Below are 24,907 nucleotides of genomic sequence, written 5' to 3' on the forward strand. Positions count from 1 at the left end.
TTTCAGCTGCTTTTCCGGACGGTGAAATATTCATTTTGAGAGATATCTTCACTGGCGGCGCGACTTTATTTCTTGTTGACGTTGTTGTGCTCCCTTTGCTCGATTAAATATTAAATATAATTATATCTGGGACTCACCTGACAAGCGCATTGAGTGCGACAGTCCAGAGAAAATGTCTCACCGTGCTCGTAGGTCTTGTTGTGCACGATACATGGCACCCCAGTTGATTCTGCAACAAAAGTATTTTCTAGCTGGGGAAAAAGTTCATAAGCAATTATTTTTTTTTTAAATATTTGTCTAAAACACATTTTAAGCATCGCTGTTTTTATCAGAATAACACTAGTAATAATAAAAGTTTAAAAAAAAATTGCCCGGCGCATGCACCATTTTTATTTTATTTTATTTTTTTAAATATGACAAAGTTACATAATCTAAGTAATTGCAATCTGTGTTTTTCCAATTAAAACAACTAATTCTGAGCAGTTTTTAAAACAGTTATAGTTTGCAAATCAACAAATATTTTATTTAATAAATTATTATCCTGGCGCATCCACCATAATTAAAATCAAAAATTTTGAAAGTTTAATATTAAGTTGGCAACTTGAAAACATGCACAAATGTGAGGTTTTTCAGTGCTTCCAACTTGTTAACAAAGACTTCATGCTAACTTGCAATAAAAATTATATTTTACTTGCTTTTATGTGGACGTATTGTTATTTTATTTTAACTTAAAAAATTTACAATTTTTTAATTTATGAGTGTCGAAGTGTTATCAAGTTACTCGTCGATGGTTTCAGTGTTTTTCAAGGTTTTTACTCAACAAATTTAATTTAAAACATAATAACCTTAAAAAAATTGTAAATAATTGATTGAGGTGGCAAAACTTGTCTTTTATAAAAATAACACATTAAATTTTTTATAATTATGCTCTTCAAAATCACTGAGAATTATAAGAAAGTAATCCACCAAATTATTATCATATTTTTAAATAATTTAAACTTTAAAAAATTAAATAACTTGTTTCAGGATGTTGTTTGCGAATTAAAACAAATAACTGTGATTCGCTATTGAAGCACTTGCAGCTTGCAAAACTACAAATACTCTTATTAGCTCGGCGCTTTCACCATATTTACGATTATTTATACAGTCCGTTCAAAAAGCCTTTAGATCAACTCTTGCTGTGAAATTTGTATGTTGATTTCTTATGATTAGTGCATACGACAATATTGGTGTTGAAGAAAATTGCAAGTAGTGCGTTTGACACTTCAACAGAATAAAAAGATAATCTGTCAGTCTAAATTTCACAGCAAGAGTTGATCTAAAGACTTTTTGAACGCACCGTATTATGTTAATTATCAAGAGGTTTGTGACTTTGAATCATGTTGACACACATGTAAAGCTTTTTGATTCTAATTTTTGAGTATTTTTTTATGGTTTTAACAAAACAAATTTAATCAAATTTGTAATAACTGTATAACTGGGATTTAAACGTTTTTTTTAATAAATGATGTTTTCTGACAAGATACCTAACACTGAGGTGAGACACTTGTATAAAATTAAACTTTACATTTAAAAATAACTCAAAAAGAAGAAAAATTAGAAAAAAATAATTATAAACAATTATCAAAACATTTGCGGCATGCAATATTAATTATCAAGCCTGTTCCTTTAAAATTAATTAAATTATTGTTTTAATTTCTGTTTTTCAAGTTTATAAAATATTTTTGAAGTATTATTCCGGCGCATCCACCAAAAATGTATACATATATTATTTTGTTATTATTATCTAGAGGCCTGTGACCTTGGAATATGTTGACAACAGTGCAAGTGTGAAAGTTTTTTAATTTTCATAAAATATAAAATTATTAGCCCGGCGCATCCACCAAAAATTAACAATATATTTTTTAAATTTTATTAATTTTTTTTAAATGTGGGGCTTTTATTTGTTTCTATTCTCAATGTTTCAATGATTTTAACTGCACAGATAATATTTTTTATCATAAGCTTCACACCAGCAAGTCAAATAAAAGGCTCATTGATCGTATCAGTGTTTTTTTCTCATACTTTATTGATTTGCGTTTTTGGCTCTCATTTCAAAAAAAAACAGCTTTGATCATAATTTCTGTCCAACTATTAATACACTCAGTGTTCCGGTCGCATCGTTTGTATTACAAAATAACGACGTAGCTGTGAAAGCCTGGAGCGTTTCTCGTTTTTGCTCTTCAGCTAGTTTCTGGTCTAATGAAGTGTGCCGAAGACACGCCTGCGCCCCGGGACGCAAAGAATACAAGCCATAATTAAATACAGACGAGACAAAGCTCCTCCTCGATGAAATTAAAACCAAAAAAACCTCCCGTTACAAATAAAATTGGAATTCCATCAAGACGGCTTAGTTGATGCAAATCCGGGTGATAAACTCGCCCTGTCAGCTAACTTTTCCAAGGATTGTGGCTTAATTGTTACGTCCGCACTCAAATGGCGCGAAAAGGGACGAATCCGTCAAGGGCTTACTTGTTGATGGCAACACCATCAGGTGAAGGGATTTAGGCGCAATCATCGATCGCCGGCTTTATTTTTTCGCTCGTTTGAATCCTTTTTACGGAAGAACGCAAACAGGAGAAACAGTGCGGAATGAAGGCGCGAGACGCTCCACTCTAATTAAAATCGCAATAAATTTAAGTGGAATCGTTTCATAGCGTCTTCGCTGTCATTATAATTAATCGCTTCGATTCGATTAAATTTGTTGGGGATATAAACGAGGAGCGAACGCGGATCCAAGCCCCGATCATTTTTTAATTAATAGGAAAATTGGTTAGAAAATAGCGTACAAAACAATTCGGGACACGACCACAACAATAGCCAAATATTTTTAAAAACTGACTTGTGTACGGTGGTACAATCATTTACAAAAACTTGCCGGGAAATATAAAACAAATTAGAGAACGCAAAATGTTCAAAAGAGTAATTTTAAATTTGCTCCATGACAACTGTTTTTATCCCGTGTATGAATTTTTTGTTCGCTGTTGTAATTTTATTTCGTTGTGAATTGTGATTGTGTACGTTAATTTTATTGGGCTAAATTTTTGACCTCGTCTTATACATGTAACATACAATGAGTTTTTACTGAACATTACATTAACTATTAATCCTATGTTTATTTAAAAAAAAATTATATTAAAGGATTGCAAACAATTCTATAAAAAAGCCAATGTTCAGCAAAATAAAATTATCACACTATTATGTGTTTTTAGATGAAATTAAATTATTATTATTATTAAATACTATATTATTCCACATTTTTTTACCCTTTCGTCAAATTGGACACTAGATTGTAGAAAACTTCCCTAATCTGCAAGTTTTAAGAGCTATTCTGAAACTGATTCATTGATTGATAAAAATGTAAATTTTTGAATTTCTGAATAGTTTTTAAAATTTTACATTTAAAAATTTTTTGTTTCCTACAGACATCTTTTGATCTGATAGTTTTTTAATGCTTCGGTCACACAGTGCTTAAGTTTCTTAGTATCTAAGTTTTTTTTTAATTTTCACATGTTTTATATTCATTTCTCATTTTTTTAGTTTTTCGTAGTTTTACTATTTTATAATTTTATTTTTTTTTTTCAAGTTTTTAAAATTTTGCGTTAGTTTCTATAGATTCCTAAATTCTCATTTATTCAGTCATCTAATTCTACAAAATTCCAATCTCAATATTTTTTTTTGTATTTCTGCTTTTAAGTTTTTTTACTTTTCGATTGGAAATACTAGTTGACATTAAATTATTTTTTAATGAAACAATGTTTTTTAATTCAGAAGATTTACGAATCCTTGCAAAAGCACAACAATATTTTAGTAAAGCCACTTAGAAAATTGACTTACTTTCTTACTTTCAAATATTAATAAAAAGCATAACAAAATTAGAAAAAGGATGCCTGTCTTTTCGTGGGTAATTGAACCTGTGATTGAAGTGTAAAGTTTTATAAAAAAACACTCCAGGAGTTGTGGCAAACTATGACAAACAGTAAAAAAAACTAGAAATAAAAATCTACCGAAAATAAAAATGTTAATGAATAAAAAATTGTTGGTATAACAAAGATGCCTAATTTTAGCACAATGTACGAGTATTTCCGTGCAATTAAATTTATTTTCTAGGTTGACGTAAATTCTTACAGAAAAGAGGCTTAATTTTACAACAAATTTAGATCAATATTTTTAAACTTCTTGTAGCTTTTATTGTACAATAGAGAATTTTTTTATAAAATTTATTTCGTTTTATTTGGGAATTAATAAAAAATGAATTTTAAATAACCAGATTTTAAAAACTGTTTGCAATTATTTATTTTAATTTACAAATCACAAATTAAATCATGTTACTTAGATTTTAAAATTATTCACAAAAAAAACCACTATATTAATTTTGGTGGATGCGCCGGGTCAATTTTTTGAACAATTATTGGCTTTACGATAATTGGTTAAAACATTATTTATAATTATGTTTTATTTTATAAATAACAAGTTTTATGTTCTCAGAGTTTGCGTATTTTGCTTGAAGAAATTCAAATTTAAATTTTTTTGTCATTAACTTTGATCAAAAAAATCTTACCTCTGCAGACACCTTCAGAATCGCCATGTTTGTATCGACACACAAGCCCTCGTTGCCTATCACAGGGCCTATCCTCACTGCAGGGCTCGCCCAGCTGTCTTGGGCACTCCTCACACTCCCTACACACTTCCTGGCCCATCACAGGACACGTGCAAGGATAAGGGCAGTCCTGCAAATGAGAATTATTGATAAATCAATCATCTAAGACTGTTTTTAGCCCAGTATAAAACTTTTATTTGCGTGCACTAAACCTAGAATCACGACATTATATGGAAATATTCTTGTATCAGCAAAACAATATTTTGTAGACGGCAGAGACGCGCAAAAAGAAAATTTGACTAATTTGGACGCTGTGTGAGTGACGGCGGAAGTGAGCAAATGTGAAGTCATCATTTTATTGCAAGCGGAAGTTCGTAAACGTGTGAAATCAAGTCAATTAAAAATACGACATTTGAAATAGGTCAAGTCTAGATTACACAATTTTTTTTAAATTTTTTACTCACTCAGATAAAACTTTTTTTTAAATTTTATGATCAATAAACATTACTCGCAGCACATTCTTTTCTTTGTGCGAAATGCATTAAAAATTAAAACCGCCCTGACGTTCAGAAAGCTGAAATAAACTTTTAAAACGTTTTTAATGCACCGTAAACAAATTTCCAATAAACAGATTTCAGTTTCAAGCATAAAATAAAAAAGTATCCTCTATTTCTGAAAAATAAATACAGTTGCCTGCCTGTCGCAGGCCAACAACCGTCCTCAAATATCCATATAGGTCACACCTGTCGATACCATTTCTGCAATTCTGGCATGATCCGTCGCCAATATTTATCGATACTACTTTCGCAAATTGCGCCCCAAGATTTCCCTAGTCCAGAAGTTGCCATAAATCGTTCACTCGTTTACGGAATGTCGTGGCGGTGGTCTGTATAAATCTCGATTTAAGTTGTTGCCTTGTAATCTCGGCTCGAGATTGGTTGAGCACAGGTGGCCCTTTGACGGTTGATCGATAAAGCTTTTTCATGCCAATTATCGCCCTTTTTTTCTGTTTGTGTTGCCCTAATTATGCTTCATCAACTGATAGCGATGTATGGGGAAAAGACAGAGTCCCTATTCTCAATCCGGAACCTAATTGCATTCCCGCTTCCTAATTAACCGGAGTCGAATTTTATGCGATGTAGAGGGATTTTCGACGAGCGCCATCTAACGTTAATTAGCTATTTAATCAGAGAGGACGTGGTTGCGATTGTTTGATAAAGACAAAATGAAAACAAAACACAACATTTTGTTTCACTCGAGAGTTGCAAAGTGAATTATTTCTGCGATTATTGCAATATGACAATTGATTTCCATTCAACTTAGTCATAGTTCAGTCTGGGTGTATTGTTAGTTGAAACTTTGATACGTTTTCGTTGCATTTTGCACATGAAATAACATTTCAAATTAATAATCAAAATGGCTTATTGTTGAAAATTTCTGTGTTCTGAAATTAAAACTATAATTACAATTTTGGTGGATGCGCCGGGTTAATAATTTTATAAATAATTAAATATTTGTCGATATGGAAGCTATAGTTGTGAAAAATGTTTATGCTTATTTATTTTATTCACTTTAACGTGAGCTTTAAATAAACTATTTATATTGTATCAAAATTAACACAATAAAGTAAATACATGTTGGTGGATGCGCCGGATCAATATAATTTTATAAATTAAATAATGACTGATTTTGCAAAATTTAATTGGAAATTTATTTGATTTGGTTTATTTGAGGTTTGTTATTACCTCAGTGTGTACATATAATTTGCTTAAATAAATTACATTACTCATTTTTTCGTTGCAGTTATGTTAATACCAGTGAGTGTTTTTGTCTAAAAAATTATGTATGTATTTTGTTAAGGTTTATTCTTACCTATCTCTTAGAAATCAGCAACTGTACTTAATCCCATTGAGGTAAAATTTTTGTGGCTTCCGGCGGCCCATTTTAAAGTTTCCGCAATTGAATATTACCGCATTTTTATCATTTTTATGGCATTTGTTTAGTTAAAAAATTGTGTGTTGTAATAACTTAAACAAATTTAAATTAAATGTTAGTGATTTTACGAGATATATTTGAAAATTAATTTGTAATTATGTAATTTTTATTTATAAAAATTTACTAATAACTAGTTTAACCAACTAACTTTACTAATTTACTTAGCAAGGTAAAAATTTTGTGGCTCCTGGCGGCCAACTACAGATTATTACCGATTTTTTACCATTTTTATAACACATAGTTTACTTAAATAAAATATAAGACAATCTTTATAACCTGGTTGAAGGATTACTAGTCTCAACTGTTAAATAAATTATTAATTGTGTTGGTTAGCAAATTAATGAAATGTGACTTTTTATTTTGTTTTTCTAAGAAAAAACTCAAAAACATTACTAAAAACTTGAAAGCTTGCGCCGGGGTAATTATTTAGCATTAAATATTTGTGGTTTAAAAGTTACAACTCTAAAAATGTTTATTATTATTTGTTTTATTGAAGTTTTATTCACTTTGACGGCAGCATTTAAATAAACTATTTATATTTTATTATAAAATTAGCACAATAAAATAGTTACATTTTGGTGGATGCGCCGGACCAATATAATTTTATAAATTAAATAATGACTGATTTTGCAAAATTTAATTGAAAATTTATTTGATTTGGTTTATTTAGGGTTTGTTAATATCTCAGTGTGTACATATAATTTGCTTAAATAAATTACATTACTCATTTTTTCGTTGCCGTTTTGTTAATATCAGTGAGTTTTTTTGTCTAAAAAGTATGTATCTATTTTTTTATAATTTATTATTATTCATTATCTATCTCTTAGAAATCAGCAACTGTACTTAATCCCATTGAGGTAAAATTTTTGTGGCTCCCGGCGTCTCATTTTAAAGTTTCTTCAATTGATTATTACCACATTTACATCATTTTTATTGCATTTGTTTAGTTAAAAAATTGTGTGTTTTAATAACTTAAACAAATATAAATCAAATATTAGTGATTTTGCGAGATGTATTTGAAAATTAATTTGTAATTATGTAATTTTTATTTACAAAAATTTACTAATAACTAGTTTAACCAACTAACTTTACTGATTTACTTAGCGAGGTAAAATTTTTGTGGCTCCTGGCGGCCAACTACAACAGATTATTACCGAACTTTTACCATTTTTATAACACATAGTTTACTTAAATAAAAGATAAGACAATCTTTATAAGCTGCTTGAAGGATTACTAGTCTCAACTGTTAAATAGATTATTTGTCGTGTGTGTTGGCAAATTACTTAAATGTGATTTTTTTATTTCATTTTTCTACGTAAAAAACCCAAAAACATTACTAAAAACTTGAATAAAAATAACTAGTAATTTAATTTTGGTGGATGCGCCGGGTTTATTATTTAGCATCAAGTATTTGTGGTTTAAAAATTATAACTCTAAAAATGTATTATTATTTGTTCTATTCAAGTTTTATTTACTTTGACGGGAGCATTTAAATAAATTATTTATATTTTATTATAAAATTAGCACAATAAAATAATTACATTTTGGTGGATGCGCCGGGTCAATAATTTTATAAATTAAATATGAATAGTTTTGCGAGATATTTATTGAGAATTAGTGCGTAATTATATTATTTTAATTTGCAAAAAACAAATCCAGAGGTTTGTTACCACCTCAGTGTATGCATAACTTGCTTACATTATTTATTTATTTATTTATTTACTTGTTTTTATTAATATACTTGATAGATTTTTTACAAGCCAGCAATTGTACGTAAAACGCTCCGATGAGGTAAAATATTGTGGCTCCTGGCGGCCCACTTTAGTACATTTGAATCACTTGCCACTGATTATCACCAAATTTTTATTTTAATTAGTTCACTGAAAAGTTGATGTATTTTACAAATCAATTGTTAAATCGATTAAAAAACCGTTTGTATAAAAATGTGATTATGGTTTTAATTAAATTTGTCGTGTGGATGATAATTGGCAGCCGTTTTGATGAATTGTAATCACTCTATAACAAAATCAATGAGGAGCGTAATGAATGCCGTCGAAATTTATAATTCAGCAATGTCCTAATCCGGGCTTTAATATCCCGCTTTATTCTGCAAATTTATCGTTGCCGTTTGTTATATGCGTTGTGGCGTTTCATAATTTATTAAAAAGAGCTTTTTACAGTTAATAAAATCCAGATAAACGCGGCTTTTCCATTGTTGATAAATTAATGCGGATTGGCCGGTAGAAAACATATATATATATACGGCGAGAGTTTGTAAAAATAAAAGACTTGTTTACGAAACGGAGACTCCATTTCATGAAAGTTTATCAAGTTCTTTCAGAGGAAGAGAGCTTCAAAGCCCCTCGTCTAGAATTAACAAGTTTGATCACAGCGATGACATTTTTCCAAGGGAATAACGAATTTTATCAAGGAGCGTCTCATCAACATAATTCGCAAATTTAATCTATAAATTGGGAAATCCGGCTCGACTCGACTCTGTTTTGCGAAATTACATTTATTGGGAACGTTACACGAGCATGTGGGTGTGTCAGGTGTTTAATAATCCAATACATCAAAAACCAACACTTCAATTAAAATCTTCTCGCTCCGGGTTTTTATTGCTTTGACGAGCGCACGCACGAAAATGAAAGACGGTTACAACCCGGAAATATCGACAGTCCGGACTCCGGACACAAAAAGGGGGTTGAACGGAATTCTAATGAGATACAAATGACTAGAGTCAACCGAATTCCATCGATCGCCCGGAATGCGCTCAACATGTTCTCTTATCGGATCAGCGGCTCTAATGTGGACAAGAAAACGACAAAGTCATCACAACTTAAATAATTTGTTATTTTAAGTGAAAGTTCAAAGATTTAAGTTTTTGTGAAAACTTATGAATAACTCAAAGACAAAACATTTCGTGGAAATGTGTGGAATCGTCGATTTCCGAATCGCCATTATGCAAATAGCACAATAAATAATTCATAGACGAAAGTAACACCTCGTAACTCTATCTCGAATAAATTAACATATTAAGTAAAATCGAAGCCATAATTAGTTTTAGTCGGGGCGTCGTCGTGATAATACACTGTCGAAACTTTGTTGTAAACAATTATATTTCCTTTTCTCCGAATTGCTTTCAGCACTTCTAATTACAATTTTAATTGAATAAAAAGAGGGTGGCTCCTTGGAAAAACTAAACTTTTAATTGAAGCTTAATCGAGTTGGTTCCGTGATCGCGCCAACTTGTGAAACAGCCCTAATAATATTCCGATATAGCCGTCAATACGACGCATTCATTAAAACTTTTACTCAAATGGCGCCGGATCACATTTCGGCCTCCGATCTTAATTAACAGAGACTAGAAAAAAAATTTTGGTTTTAAAACGATTGATTAAAACTGTAGAAACATTTTTTATTAACTTCTACTACAGGAAAATTAAAAACATAATTTTTATTATAAAATATTGGGGTGTTATGTAAACAAATGCATCGGTTCTTTCTCTCAAGTTTTATTACATGTCTCGACCACTTCCTGTGGCTATCTTCAGGTCTACAAGATGTTTCTGTACTTAAGTATTAGGTGATTTAGTTGAACCTTTTTGTTAAAGTAATTCTGATGATTTTTATTTTAATTTTGTTATTATTTTGTTTATAAATTTTAAGTGACTCAATACTGGGTATTAACATTAGAGTGAGCACACTAACGTAAAAATAACGTAAAGAAAGAAACTAAGTAGGTTTAAATAACGTTACTTTTATCGTTAAATAAACTCAAATATATCCATAAAAATAACGTTATTTGTAACATAAAATATTAACTTTTTTTTAAGTAACTATTCAAACTTAAATATAACGTAAAATTATAGAAAACGTAAAATCAATAATCAACGTAAACAAGCAACGTTTTAAAAACGCTGCTTTTAACTGCTTTTTTGATACAATAAGTTACGTTTATTTATATATTGTTTCACGACATTAATTATAAAAATCAAATTTAGTTTTGTTGAAACGTTTATTTTACGTTTAAAACAAATGTTGCTAAATACGGTTATTACTAACGTTAAAGTTCTTTAACGTTTTTTACTTTAAACGTTAAACATTGGTAAGAAGGGTAAAAATGGTTATTAAACTACGTAACATAAACGTTAGAAGAAAACGTAATTATACAATGAAATTTTAACGTTGTAAATTTTAACATATAACGTTACATCAACCGTTGTAACGTTAAAAAAACGTTAGATCTACGCTGGGTAAAATATTGAAACATGAATTTATGTCACAATCGTGTAAATTATTTTAAAAATTTTTGTGACTTGAACACTAAGAAACTACAAGAGGCCTGAGAGCAATAAAAAATTTCTAGATTAAAATTAAAAAAAGTACGAAATTGAAAAAAGTAATAAAATAGTTAATAAAATAATAATAATTAATAAAAACCACGGCTTGGGAAAAAAATGTCTGAAGTGTAACAAGTGTGCCGAGCGTACGTTTTAGCAGACATCATTAAATCGAAAAAATAAAAAGGTGCTTTGACACGTAGTGCCGCTTTCAGCTGACGGGATTTTTCACAACCGGTTTTAATTTTTAGCTTTGAAAATACATTTGCACAAATGGATTTGTCTCCGCGTGTTGAATTATTGAATTTTTCATTTAAATATTGCTAATTTGTAAAATACAATTGTAATTTTAATAGCCGCCAAATAATGAATATATCGTGTCGGCACCCAATAACTAATAAAGCAAAGCGTTTGTGGCCATCCATCTTGGCTCGAATGACATAATTTCCACGAATTTCCCTCTTGCAAGAGGGATAATTCCGGGTACGTGACGAAGACTTGAACGCTACATGAAAATTAATTGCGGAGGGGACAAAGAAGGAACGCTTTCTTAATCTGGAGCTGGATGATATGAGAGGATTCGGACTGTGTGAGGTTATTTCATTTATGGCCGGATTTTCCGGAGGATGCTTATCTTAAGACCGGTTTATCCTAATGAGGGTGTCGATGTGACAGGGGATGTTGTACCACCAGATTTATGCTTATTCAGTCACTTGTAAAGCGCTGTTCCGTTTCTTAACCAAAATTCGGTTTTTGGGTGAAAAAGCTCACTTGTGTAGGACATTCACTAATTTTGTGACATTTTACATTGATTATCTTTTAACGAGTTAAAATATAAACAATTAACAATTAACGAAGAAAAAAGATTGTATTAAAGCATAATCGGTTGTAAAGTTTAATATTTTAATATTTTTATTTGATAAATTGACAAATTTTCGTAGTAACGGTTATCTTGATTTTTAAAAAAAATCAAAACTTTAAATTTTGTGCAAGGCTTGTATGATACGTAAAATTAGCCCTAAAGTTTATTGAAACAAACCGTTTTGTTGTACTACTTTTAGTTTTTGAGTTATGAATTTTTTAATAAATGACCCGGCGCATCCATCATTTTTCAATTTAAAAATATTAAAAAATAAGTTCTCAAAAAGACTAGGGCTGTAATAAAAGTAGTATAACACCCAAAAAAGCCGTAGAATTTACTGAAACAAACCGTTTTGCCTTAAATCATTTAGTTTTTGAGTTATGAATTTTTAATAAATGACCCGGCGCATCCACCATTTTTTTAATTTAAAAATATTTAAAAAATAAGTTCTCAAAAAGACTAGGGTTGTAATAAAAGTAGTATAACACCCAAAAAAGCCGTAGAATTTACTGAAACAAACCGTTTTGCCTTAAATCATTTAGTTTTTGAGTTATGAATTTTTAATAAATGACCCGGCGCATCCACCATTTTTTTAATTTAAAAATATTTAAAAAATAAGTTCTCAAAAAGACTAGGGTTGTAATAAAAGTAGTATAACACCCAAAAAAGCCGTAGAATTTACTGAAACAAACCGTTTTGCCTTAAATCATTTAGTTTTTGAGTTATGAATTTTTTAATAAATGACCCGGCGCATCCACCATTTTTTAATTAAAAAATATTTAAAAAATAAGTTCTCAAAAAGACTAGGGTTGTAATAAAAGTAGTTTAACACCCAAAAAAGCCGTAGAATTTATTGAAACAAAATGTTTTGCCTCAAGTCATTTAGTTTTTGAGTTATGGATTTTTTAATAAATGACCCGGCGCATCCACCATTTTTCAATTTAAATTTTTTTTAAATAAGTTTTCAAAAAGACTAGGGTTGTAATAAAAGTAGCACAACACCCAAAAAAGCCGTAGAATTTACTAAAACAAACCGTTTTGCCTTAAATCATTTAGTTTTTGAGTTATGAATTTTTTAATAAATGACCCGGCGCATCCACCATTTTTTAATTTAAAAAATATTAAAATAAAATAAGTTCACAAAAAGACTAGGGTTGTAATAAAAGTAGCATAACACTAAAAAAAGGCGTTGAATTTACTGAAACAAACCATTTTGCCTTAAAACATTTAGTTTTTGAGGTATAAATTTTTTAAATAATTATTTAACAGCGCAAGCATAATCGGTTGTAAAGTTTAATATTTTAATATTTTTACGTTTGATACTTTTAACTCTCTCATTTGTAACTAATTCGATTAAGCTTTGTTTTATATCGTTTAAAAACGATTTAGTAAAAATATGTTTACACACATTCTACGAACGTTGTTTAAAACAGTAATCAAGCATATTAAAGTTAAATGTTTTTTGTTTTTACTAACATAATTTCAGTAACTATTTCAAATCAGATGTTAATTTTAATTTTGGTGGATGCGCCGGGCAAAATAATTATTTGCAATTATACGAGTTTTAATTGAAAAAGTAAGATGAAATTAACTTTTTTTGCTCTTTTTCGAACATTATTTTAATCGATATTTCCGATTTGTATTTCCGGCCTGAATTTAACGTCCAGCGGAAGTCGGAAGGTAATGTTCCGGTGAGCTTCGTCTAAGCATCGAAAGCGTACTTCCTTCACCGGTAATGCGAGAGATGGTTTAAACTCACCGTTTCAGCGTAAATAACTGTTCCACGAGATCGCAAATCTCGCTTGCGATGTCGCTCGGCCAAAATGCTTTGAGGGATTAAGGCAAAGATGGCCAGAACGAAGAGGAAACGACATGTTGTATCGTCGATCTGAAAAAAATCAAAATAAAAAAATGCTGAAATAATCGCTCTGAAATCTCCTGAAATGTGTATTAAAATAATCAAATATTTTATTTGCTTATTGAGTTATTAAACGGAAGCAGGTCCATAAAACACTCTTTTGGCCGTCTTCCATTAAGTTCTCAAGCACTTTTCGCAAAATACGACGGCGACTCCATTACACACTTTATATAGTCAGAAGGGATATGATATAGTAGAAAAGTGTTATTTTTTCTCATAAGGGGATATTTCTCGACCCGCTCGCTCAAAATTGGTAATTCTGTACAGTTAATATAAAATTGAGCGTGTTTTTCCAACGCTAATTAATTATGTATTCACACAAATTTATTGTTTTATTGCGCCACATTTTTGCGATAAAAATCGGTTAATCACCGGTCGTGTCAGGCGCAAAGTGCAGGCGTGCCAACCGCATTAATTAAACTAATCCAGCAGTTGCAGCTCTGCACTTATTAACCTTTCTGCACAATAGACAAGACTTGTTTGTTTTGCGACGTTCCCCGTGTTAAATGACAGCTTTACTAACAATAATGAAGCTTTGACATTGCTATCTGATTACGAGACTCGACTACCTGTATGACGCACTTGTTCTTGCGGTCAATAAAGCTCAGAGTTATTTGCATTTTAAATTCGGTAAATTGATTTTTAAGGAGAGGTCAAGAGACGAGTCGCTGGAAACCATTCAAATTAATTTTTAATGGCTTTGTGAAGAGGAAGGAAAATTTGTTTAGTTCAGTTCGATATTTCCAAAGTTATATCCTTCGATAAGATTAATTGACTGTAGGTCTGACTGGCAAACACTGTCATAAATTTCGTTCAGCAGACATGGCAATTTTTTGCCGGGAAAATATTGAAACATGTCTCGAGGCATAGGTTCTTGAAAAACAAACCGGAATATTATCTAATTTTCTTAGTTGAGAGGCATCCATAAATAATTTTTGTTTGCCTCAAACTTCAAGAGCAAATATTTGGGCAAACCCGGGCAACAACCAGGGAAAGATACACTCTTATTTATTTTATAACAAATAAAGAAAGACCTCGTTGATTATTTGCTCAATTGCTATAGTAATTTTTTATTTGAGATTTTTCTCAAACTTTTGTTTGGCTCACACTTTGTGAAGCCAAACATTGTTGTTTTTCAGTTTATTTAACTTCAGTAAAAACAAAACGTAAAAAATAGGCAAATAATTCTGAACAATTTTGGTGATTAATCGTGTTCTAAACAAATATTGGTCTGAAATGTTTTCAGTACAAAGTTAAACAAATTCGGGGAGCTTTGCTGTTTCGTTGTATTTTAAAGAAAAAAGAGTTATGCTCATTTATTATTCTACAAGAATCTCTCAAAATATTTTGTTCAGTGTGAAACCAAAACCAAAAAATTAAAAAATAATTCCGTCATTTTAAAAACAAAACCGTTTAAAATCGTTTTTAGTTTAAAGTTTACTTAAAATTAAATGAAAACAGTGTTTACAAAGTCAGCTGATGCAAAAAAATGATTCCTCACTCTGAACAAAAAGTTGATCTTTTTTTTCAGTTGAAAATTAAATATAATTTACTAAAAAAAGTTTTAAAAACCTATACTGATTTGTTCTAAAAAAACCGTCTGAAATATTTTCATTTAACTTGGAATTGCAAATATTGCTATTGCTTTAACTGCTTTATTCATTTGCTGACGTAATTTTTTTCTCATTCTTTAAAGTTTTGTTTGGGTCACATTTTGAGATGTAAATATATAAGGTATCACACGAAAAAGTTCAAAAAAACATAGAGTAATTATTAAAAAAAATCTGTCATTTGCTTCAAAAAGTTACCCCAATTTGTTTGTATTCTACATATTTTCTTTAAAAATAGTTATTGAATTTATGTAAAATTTGGCATGCAGTTGTTTCTTTAATAAATAACTCGGCTGTTTTTTAGAATTCATTACAACAAGCCATTTTGCTCGACGACTTTTATTTTTTGAATTATAAATTTTTTTCGTTAACTAATTTTCATAGTGACGGCTATCTTAATTTTAAGAAAAAAATTCAAAATTTTATTATTTGTGATACGTAAAATTAGCCGCAAAATGTAACGAAACAAACCGTTTTATTGTACGACTTTTAGTTTTTGAATTATGAATTTTTTAATAAATGACCCGGCGCATCCACCATTTTCCCACTTAAAAATATTTTTTAAAATAATTTCTCAAAAAGACTAGGGTTGTAATAATAGTAGTATAACACGCAAAAAAAGCCGTAGAATTCACTGAAACAAACCGTTTTGCCTTAAAAGATTTAGTTTTTGAGTTATGAATTTTTTAAATAATTATTTAACAGTGCAAATTGTAAGGTTACAGAGCATTGTTAAAAGGGCCCTCTCAATTGTTTCATAACTTTGTAACACAAAGTAGTTTAGTTTTAGTATTACTATAAATCCACTGAAAGTTTTTACTGAAGTAAAACAATAAAATGTGTAAAAATGCAGTCAATATCAGCACAGACATTGCAATCTTTTTTTCTAAAAGAAAAAAATTAATTCAGTAGTTTAGTGTATTTTTAATCTGATTACTTAAGAAACAACCTATGAAAGGATGCGTTCTTACAAATTTTATAGCAAAAAAAATCATTGCATTATTAAATTAAATCGGTATTTTTAAAATTTTTCTGTTCGGGTTGTGAAATGGGTTGACTTTTAGCTTTTGGTGTATCTCAGCAAAGCTTGCTTTCTCTTAGATTTAAGACACATTATGTGGTCAATGGAGCGCATCGTGATCAATGCCATCCCTCCGGCAATTCTCTCAGCTTCTTAAGCTGTGTAAAAACCTGTCTTTGTGTTAAGGCGGCAAAGCCCCGATATCAACTCGTAGTTCAGCCCCGTCTCTCCCATATTTCATTTAGCAATTTTAATAAAAACCCTCGATCCTCTCGCAGTAGCGAAAAGAGAGCGGTTTGGAGGAAGATTAGGTTAATGCCGCACAAGCGGTCGGTCATGCATGCTAACAAAGCCTCCGGTATTACATCCAACCACGGCCACGACAATGATACACTGTTTGGCGCAAATGAGCTGTGAAATGAACGTCCTAGCAAGGATCTAGTCCTGTCGACAGGAGCTTAATAAGCGCACTCGATTCGCTTTGTTGACTTGGAAATTTTTATTTTCAGAGAATTCAAGGAAATTTTATTTGCAAGAGATGACCTAAACCAACACAAACCGAATCCGAGTGGTCATTTCCAACAACCACGATGGGCTGCTTGCGGTTACCTTTGTCCCTTATCAAGTCAAACCAAATGTTATTATGCTTAAATAAACAACCGGTTTAATTAAACGACCGCAACGCTGGCGACGCTTGTGCACAAATTTTTACCAATTTTGGACGAAGCAAATTGCAATAACCCAGGCTTTTTAAATCTGCAGCTTTAATTCAGAAAACAAAAAAACTTATTATTTCTATTAGTAAGATCGTTGGGACATCCTGTATATTTTGGTTTGAAATTTTGTTATCTCAGTTATTAAAAGATGCTAAAATAATGAGTCGCAATTAGAAATTTATTGAATTCTTATTGAGTGCAACACTGAGGTGAAACTTTCATCACAACTGAAAGATTTATAAATTTGGCCAAGTGCCCAACCACCGCCTTGGCACCTCCGTCTCCTTTTTTGCGTACTGCAGATACAATAAACCACGAAAAAATTAATCTCAATCCTGGAAATAGTTTTCCGTTCCGTTCGCAGTAATAATCCAGATGGAGGGAGAGAGTTGTATCAATATTAAAACCGTCTCGGCAAACAGTTGATACGAAGCAATTTCGTCATACAATAGGCAAAGGTACAAGGAATCCGACGCGGTGGTTTCGGACCGGAAACGAGGCCATTTTAAGCGAGTATTGTATAAATATTGTATGACAATGCGGAGTTACGAGCTTCTAAATCCGTGCTTTGCATTACCATTTCTTTGAGCCGGCTTTAGCCGATGAAAAATTCGCCTTGCTTTCATTTACATGGACCTAAATTAAAACGCTTGAAATGGAATTAATATCAGATTCAGGTGTGATCGAATTGGGACGGAAATAATAGGACTGTCATGTACATTGTCCACGTTTTGAGCGGATTCATAAAATGTTGTTACGGCAAATGGAAATATTTGCGGAATTAGATGGTTAATGGCGTTGTCTTTTAAAAGGGGTCCAAGCTTTATGGACGGATAAACGCAAAGGGTCTTGTAGAAGTATTGTGTGGTGTAATGCCTTATATTGCTAAATATTACTTGTTATTATCAATATTATTTTACATTGCTTATCGCAAAAAATCAAAGAAGTTATACATTGTACAACATCGTAAAAGTGAAATCGTTCAATATATTGTACTGATTATAAGAAAGAAAATTATAAGAACATCAATCGACTTTACTCCTCCGTGGTCAAGAAAATTAACTTGATATTAAAACTTTTTATTTTTTATTTTTTTATACAACGTCTTTGTTTTCTAAATTTTTACCACAAAAAAATAAACGAAAAGCAATTTTTTCGCATAAAATAAAGCAAGATAAAAGAGATGAAGTTTTAAATAATACTTATAAATTTATTAACTTTTTATCTTTTTTGTTTTATTTTATAATGTATCTTGAATTAATTAATAAAGTCTTATTATTGAGTTAAATTTACTTGCCATTTAGTTATCACTCAAATTAATCGTGAATAACAATTTCAAATAATTTTATTACAATTAAATGTGTTACATTGTGAAAAAACTAAATTTTTAATAATAATTTTTTTAGGACTAGTAACAATTTTTTGATGCAACGGATGTAATTGTAGAAAAAAACATGAGCAAATTTAATAACAAGTGATAATTATTGTATGCTTATTAGTTTTTGAGATACAGTAAGAATGTACTTTCAGCAAACACACCCTGTATATTTTCAAACAATCGCGAGAGCAATTCTAATTAACGTTTAATTTACAATTTCTATAGCACTTTTTTTGAAACATTTTTGTTTTTCACTGCTTTTGTCAAAAAATGAAAAACTTTCAGTTACTGCTTTGCTTTTACTTTTACTTTATTTTTTGTTTATTTATTATTTTTCTTACTTGGTACTTTTAGCTTTGTTTTAATATTTCTAAAAATTTCTTATTTAAATGTTTCTTTTGACTTTTCTGTGAAATTCTCAAATTTTTCATAACACTGATGAGATTTTTAAATATACAGGTAAACCAAAAGTAGCACAAAACTCATATATTTGTTACGAGTCATTTTTCAAAAAAATTCTAGAGCAGGTCGATTTTATTTTTTTTAAATACTACATTTTGACACCATAATGACATCTATGACGTCATTAGTTTTAGAGAAATGACGTCATTTTTTAATTTTTTTAAATGACAACTGACATATTTTATGTTTTCGACAGTACACATTTTCATTTTTCTGGTAAGTATAGTGGCGAGCAAAAATTTCGGGCACTTTTGACATCTCACTGACATAGACGTGTGAAATTTTCTATCTTTTTTGACAATGTAATGACAAAAATGCCTGAAATAAAGCAAAAAACTAAAAAACAAGAAATGAAAATTCAAATTACGGAAGTTATTGATGGTATTACACAAAGAGCCTAATTTTTTCGTTCGTGCTTTATTGTATAAGAGGTAATTGCTTTTTGTTTATTTTTTGTGTTCATGTGTCATATTAAATATTTTCATGCTAATTGTACATACAAAAGAATATAATAAACAATCACCACTTATAAAATATATTGTAAAAACAAAAAAATAAAGCCCATTATGTTTAGTTGTCAATATTTTTTTATTTTATTAAATATTTTTTTTAATTTTTAATTTTATTTTTTAATTTTTGTATTACCAGAAAAATTTAAATTATCTAAAACAAGGAACAAAAATGTCGGTTGTCATTTAAAAAATGAAAATTGAGGTTACACCTCAAAAACAAATGACATAACTGTCACTGAGACGTCAAAATGTTGTATTTCAAAAATATAATCATGTTGGCGAGGCTTCAATTTACTGTTCCAAATTTACTGAACCTTTATCTTAATCATTTTGTGCTGAATTATCCAACTTTTTGGTTTTTGTTTTTTGTTGGAGTTTTGACTATTTTGTTTTGGTTTATTTAAATTCTTGTCTTTGTTCGAAAGTTTTGATATGATGTACAATTATTGTCAAGTATTTTCCAGTAATATATTGTAATATTGTGCACAAGTATTGTAAGCAGTGGATAAAGTTTATAATTTTTTAAATAACATTTGTGTCAACAGGTGTTTGTTCACATTGAAAAATTGGGTAATAACCCGAGCGGAATATTAATTTTAGTAGCGTACAACATGCAACAACATTGATTCCATTAACCTTGACGAACCCATTTCCAGTTTACCAGCGATTATTTCGCTCGACCTACAATTGTAAAAATGGTGGAGGCGCCGGGTCACAATTACACTTTCAAAGCGTTTAAAAAGAAGTTTCTTACCATGTTGTTGGTTTAGTTAGACACTGGTCATTTCCTGTGGTGCAATGCGTAATGTCTGGATCATTCGTCACGTTTCAACTCGGCGGCGTCGCGACGCTCTTTATTTTCCGGACTCGAGTGCACTGCACTGAGCGACGACGTCAAGCAAGTCGTCTCTTCTCAAACGCATGCTCTTTGCCGCAACCCTACCACTGGCGTGTTGCCGTGCGAGGAATTTATAAACTCTCTGTTTACATTCTTTCACTCATGAATCGGCCAAAGGCTTCGCTGTTTTATGATACGGTGAGGTGTTGCCAACAAGCGGCAGACATGAATGGAATGAATTTAACACGGGGAAGGCACCAAATAAATTGCAGGGTTTAGCAGTTGGCAAAAGTGGGAGGAAATGGAAAAGTAGATTGATGGAGAGGATTATCGTTATGCTTTTGCAACGTTTTATACAGTTTTAAATACCTATTTTACAATTTTGTTTACAAAACTGTACTTTAGCGAAATACATACTACGAGTATTTAGTCTCAAGTCTTTTATTTGTAATAAAAAATAATTCTCTTTAAAAAAACATACAAAAATCGTGCTCTATTTGACGTTCTTCGACACTGCATTTCGTTATGATGATCTAGGATGAATAGTTGTTAAAAAAAGTCGATTCAATTCGTTCAGAATCTAAGGCTTTTGAGATTGTAATTAAAAGTTTTAGAAATGTAATTGTCATTAAACACCTGTAAGTACGATACACAGAATTTACTGGAATAAACCGTTTTGTTCTACAACATTTAGTTTCTGAGTTATGAATTTTTAATAACTAACACGGCGCATCCACCATTTTTTAATATAAAATAATTTTTAAAATATATTCGTAAGTAAGCTAGTGTTGGAAAAATTTTGCATCAAACGGAAATTGAGCCGCTGAATTCAATGGAACAAACCGCACTGCTCTACGACTTTTAGTTTTCGAGTTATGAATTTTTTTAATGAATAAACTGTTTCACCATGACAAATGGCTACCCTAAATTTAGGCAAAAAATTTTAAATTTTTAATTCTTGTGAAAAATAGATATAATATGTAAAATGAGCCGTAGAATTCAATCGAACAAACCGCAATGCTCTACGACTTTTAGTTTTTTTTTTTTATAAATTTTTTTAGTAAAAAACTTTGATCGCCTCTGTAGCCGGAACCGTTGCCCGGAGCGGCTCCGGGTTTAGTCGAAAAAATAGATAAAATTAAGCGCTATCAGATGGTTTTTTGTTCGTTTCTCTAAGTCTTACAGTTTCCGAGAAAAACGCAAAAAAAATGTTTTCATTTTCACTTTTTTTCAATTTTCAATCGCCAATTACGGCGAAACTATTAGAGATATCGAGAAACGGAAAAATGGAGGATAACCGGAATAAAAAACTCTACAAAATGGCATAGGACTCAAGGCGATATCTCGCAAAAAATTTTTCAATTTTCAAACGCCGATTACGGCCAAACTAAAAGAGCTAGAAGAAAACGGTTTGCTCCATCGAGCACATCAAAATCTATAAGATAGAATAGGTTTCATTTAATTTTGAGACACTTTAAAAATTGACCGATTTTAAGGGGAGGGTGTTAATTTTTTTTAAATTTTTTTATTTTTTCATTTACGGCTAAACTATTCCAAAAAGTGAAACTGTTTTGATTCACACCTATGCAAAATGATCCGGGGAATTGATTGGCATCGAGAAAATTGTCAAATTCCCAATAGTTTTTTTAGTTATGAATATTTTAAAATTTTACCAATTTTTGCATTTAGCAGCAATTTACTCGAAAACTATTAGTCGGAGAACAATAATCTTTTTTGAAAAAAATAGATAATTTAAAGAGCTTTCCAACGATAATAAACTTCATGGGGTTATCTCTAATAGTTCCGGAGCTATTGCTCGACAAATGTTCCGAGTACCCAAAATCGACAAAAACTGAGACGAAAATTGAAAAAATCAAACATTAAAAAATCGAACATTTGGACTTTTTGTGGACTTTTAACAACTTTAGTGGGTTGTTAAGACATGTAGAAGTCCATAAAAATTTCCTAGAGTTAGTTAAAAAAAATTTTTTTTTCACCTCTTGAAGGTACTCAGGAAATTTGAGCAAAAAAATTGAAAATTTTAAATTGCGTAAAAAATTAGTATAATAGAGAAAAAAAGCCGCTGAATCTAATGGAACAAACCGCACTGCTCTACGACTTTTAGTTTTCGAGTTATGAATTTTTTTAATGAATAAAATTTTTCACTATGACAAATGGCTACCCTAAATTTAGGCAAAAAATTTTAAATTTTTAATTCTTGTGAAAAATCGATATAATATGTAAAATGAGCCGTAGAATTCAATCGAACAAACCGCAATGCTCTACGACTTTTAGTTTTTTTTTTTATGAATTTTTTTAGTAAAAAACTTTGATCGCCTCTGTAGCCGGAACCGTTGCCCGGAGTGGCTCCGGGTTTAATCGAAAAAATAGAGAAAATTAAGCGCTATCAGATCATTTTTTGTTCGTTGCTCTAAGTCTTACAGTTTCCGAGAAAAACGCAAAAAAAGGTTTCCATTTTCGCTTTTTTTCAATTTTCAACCGCTAATTACGGCGAAACTATTAAAGATATCGAGAAACGGAACAATGGAGGATAACCGGAATAAAAAACTCTACAAAATGGCATAGGACTCAAAGCGATATCTCGCAAAAAAATTTCCAATTTTCAAACGCCGATTACGGCCAAACTAAAAGAGCTAGAAGAAAACGGTTTGTTCCATCGTAAAGAGCACATCAAAATCTATAAGATAGAATAGGTTTCATTTGATTTTGAGACACTTTAAAAATTGACCGATTGTAAGGGGGGGGTGTTAACTTTTTTTTAATTTTTCTTATTTTCTTATTTACGGCTAAACTATTGTAAAAAGTGGAACTATTTTGATCCATACCTATGCAAAATGATCCGGGGAATCGATTGGCACCGAGGAAATTGCCAAATTCCCAATAGTTTTTTAGTTATGAATTTTTTTTAATTTTACCAATTTTTGCATTTAGCAGCAATTTACTCGAAAACTATTAGTCGGAGAACAATAATCTTTTTTGGAAAAAATAGATAATTTAAAGAGCTTTCCAGCGATAATACACTTTATGGGGTTATCTCTAATAGTTCCGGAGGTATTGCTCGACAAATGTTCCGGATACACAAAATCGACAAAAACTTCGACAAAAATTGAAAAAATCAAACATAAAAAAATCGAACATTTGGACTTTTTGTGGACTTTTAACAACTTTAGTGGGTTGTTGAGACATGTAGAAGTCCATAAAAATTTGCTGGAGTTACTTTTAAAAAATAATTTTTTTCACCTCTTTGAAGGTAAGTAAGTATTACTCAGGAAATTTGAGCAAAAAAATTGAAAATTTTAAATCTCGTGAAAAGCTGGTATAATACAGAAAATGAACCACTGAATTCAATGGAACAAACCGCATTGCTCTACGACTTTTAGTTTTTGTGTTATGAATTTTTTAAATTAATAATTTGGCGCATCCACCATTTTGAACTTTTTAGTGACATAAAATAAAACCGTTAACCGGAGCGGTTTCGGATTTTACAATAAACGAACTAATTTAAAACTTATAAATCTTATAGTTTCCGGAAAAATCGCTAAAACTACTTGATATTTTCACTTTCATTTAGGTTATTTAACTTTATTAAATTATTTTTAGTGAAAATTTTTGTGGACAGTTTACAAGACACAGAAGACTGCATTAATTTTTTTTGTAACGGTTTTACAAAGTAAATTTTTTTGAGTTTAGAATTTTGAACTTTGATTGTTTGAAAAGTGATTTTTTCGGATTTTGCCGCTCGATAATTTTACCCCGAAATAATGCAATTCCAACATGACAGTTGCATGTAAATGCCCAACCGCAACACGATTCGACCAATTTCCCTCAACACGCATCTCGCATCAAATTTCGCAATTTATTTTAAACCCATCTCTAATCCACACCGCACGGATAATACCGATCCTGTTTACAGATCGATAATTCGAATTAAACGCTTGTAAATTTACAAATAATATTTAACGGCCTGTGAACGTGACAAATGCTTTAAAAAGTCCACTAAACCAAACGAAATTATCAATTATTTGTTAATTTTCGTCCCACGGGAGCGTTTTATTTCATTTGCTAACACGACGTGATAAATGACCGAATTTACCGAACCGAGGCCTGGAATTATTGCAAAATTTACAACAATGAAGTTGTAGCAAGTTACAGAAAGAAACTTGAAAGGCGCTTGCGATTGTTGCAGCAATTTAATCAAAGGGTTTATTTGAGAGGTGTAGTTGGGTCAAGTGCACTCGACGATTGCTCGCGGCTTTAATTATGAGGAAAATTAAAGCGCCTGAAGCTAGTTTCAATCGATCTGTGTTTGAATTTTTTTAGTTGGGAAAGACATTATTATGTAAACCAAGCTTGAGAAATGTTGGCCATTTGTTTCAAGGAACGTTAGAAGTTAATTATTAAGTCGAGTGAAGGAGCTTTATGGTTTCAGCTCAGGTGTTAGCGAGCTTAAAGATGAATACCAACTAGAAAATATTTCAAATGTCGTCGTTAGCTCAGCTATCAATTTGATTACATCATTATCACGTCTTTGCGCTCCCTTTACACCGGCAAGATAAATATCTTACACTTGGCTGGATTATTTACCACTCAGA

At 30.8% G+C, this 24,907-nt stretch overlaps 1 protein-coding gene across 2 annotated transcripts in view; it reads right to left on the bottom strand.

Annotated features, from left to right (window-relative positions):
* The window catches only part of Ccn, a 29,759-nt gene extending 9,391 nt beyond the window's left edge, over window positions 1-20,368 (bottom strand). For both annotated transcript variants that reach the window (XM_015977552.2, XM_015977551.2), the window contains exons 1-4: window positions 20,211-20,368; window positions 13,599-13,727; window positions 4,601-4,769; window positions 138-229 (exon numbers count right to left, since the gene is read on the bottom strand). In XM_015977552.2, the coding sequence (XP_015833038.1) occupies window positions 138-229; window positions 4,601-4,769; window positions 13,599-13,727; window positions 20,211-20,213 (393 nt within the window). In that variant the 5' untranslated portion in view covers window positions 20,214-20,368. The remainder of the gene's footprint in view (window positions 1-137; window positions 230-4,600; window positions 4,770-13,598; window positions 13,728-20,210) is intronic.
* Window positions 20,369-24,907: the final 4,539 nt, after the last annotated feature.

Source organism: Tribolium castaneum, chromosome 1 (assembly GCF_031307605.1).
Source record: "Tribolium castaneum strain GA2 chromosome 1, icTriCast1.1, whole genome shotgun sequence".
NCBI classification, from domain to species: Eukaryota; Metazoa; Arthropoda; class Insecta; order Coleoptera; family Tenebrionidae; genus Tribolium; species Tribolium castaneum.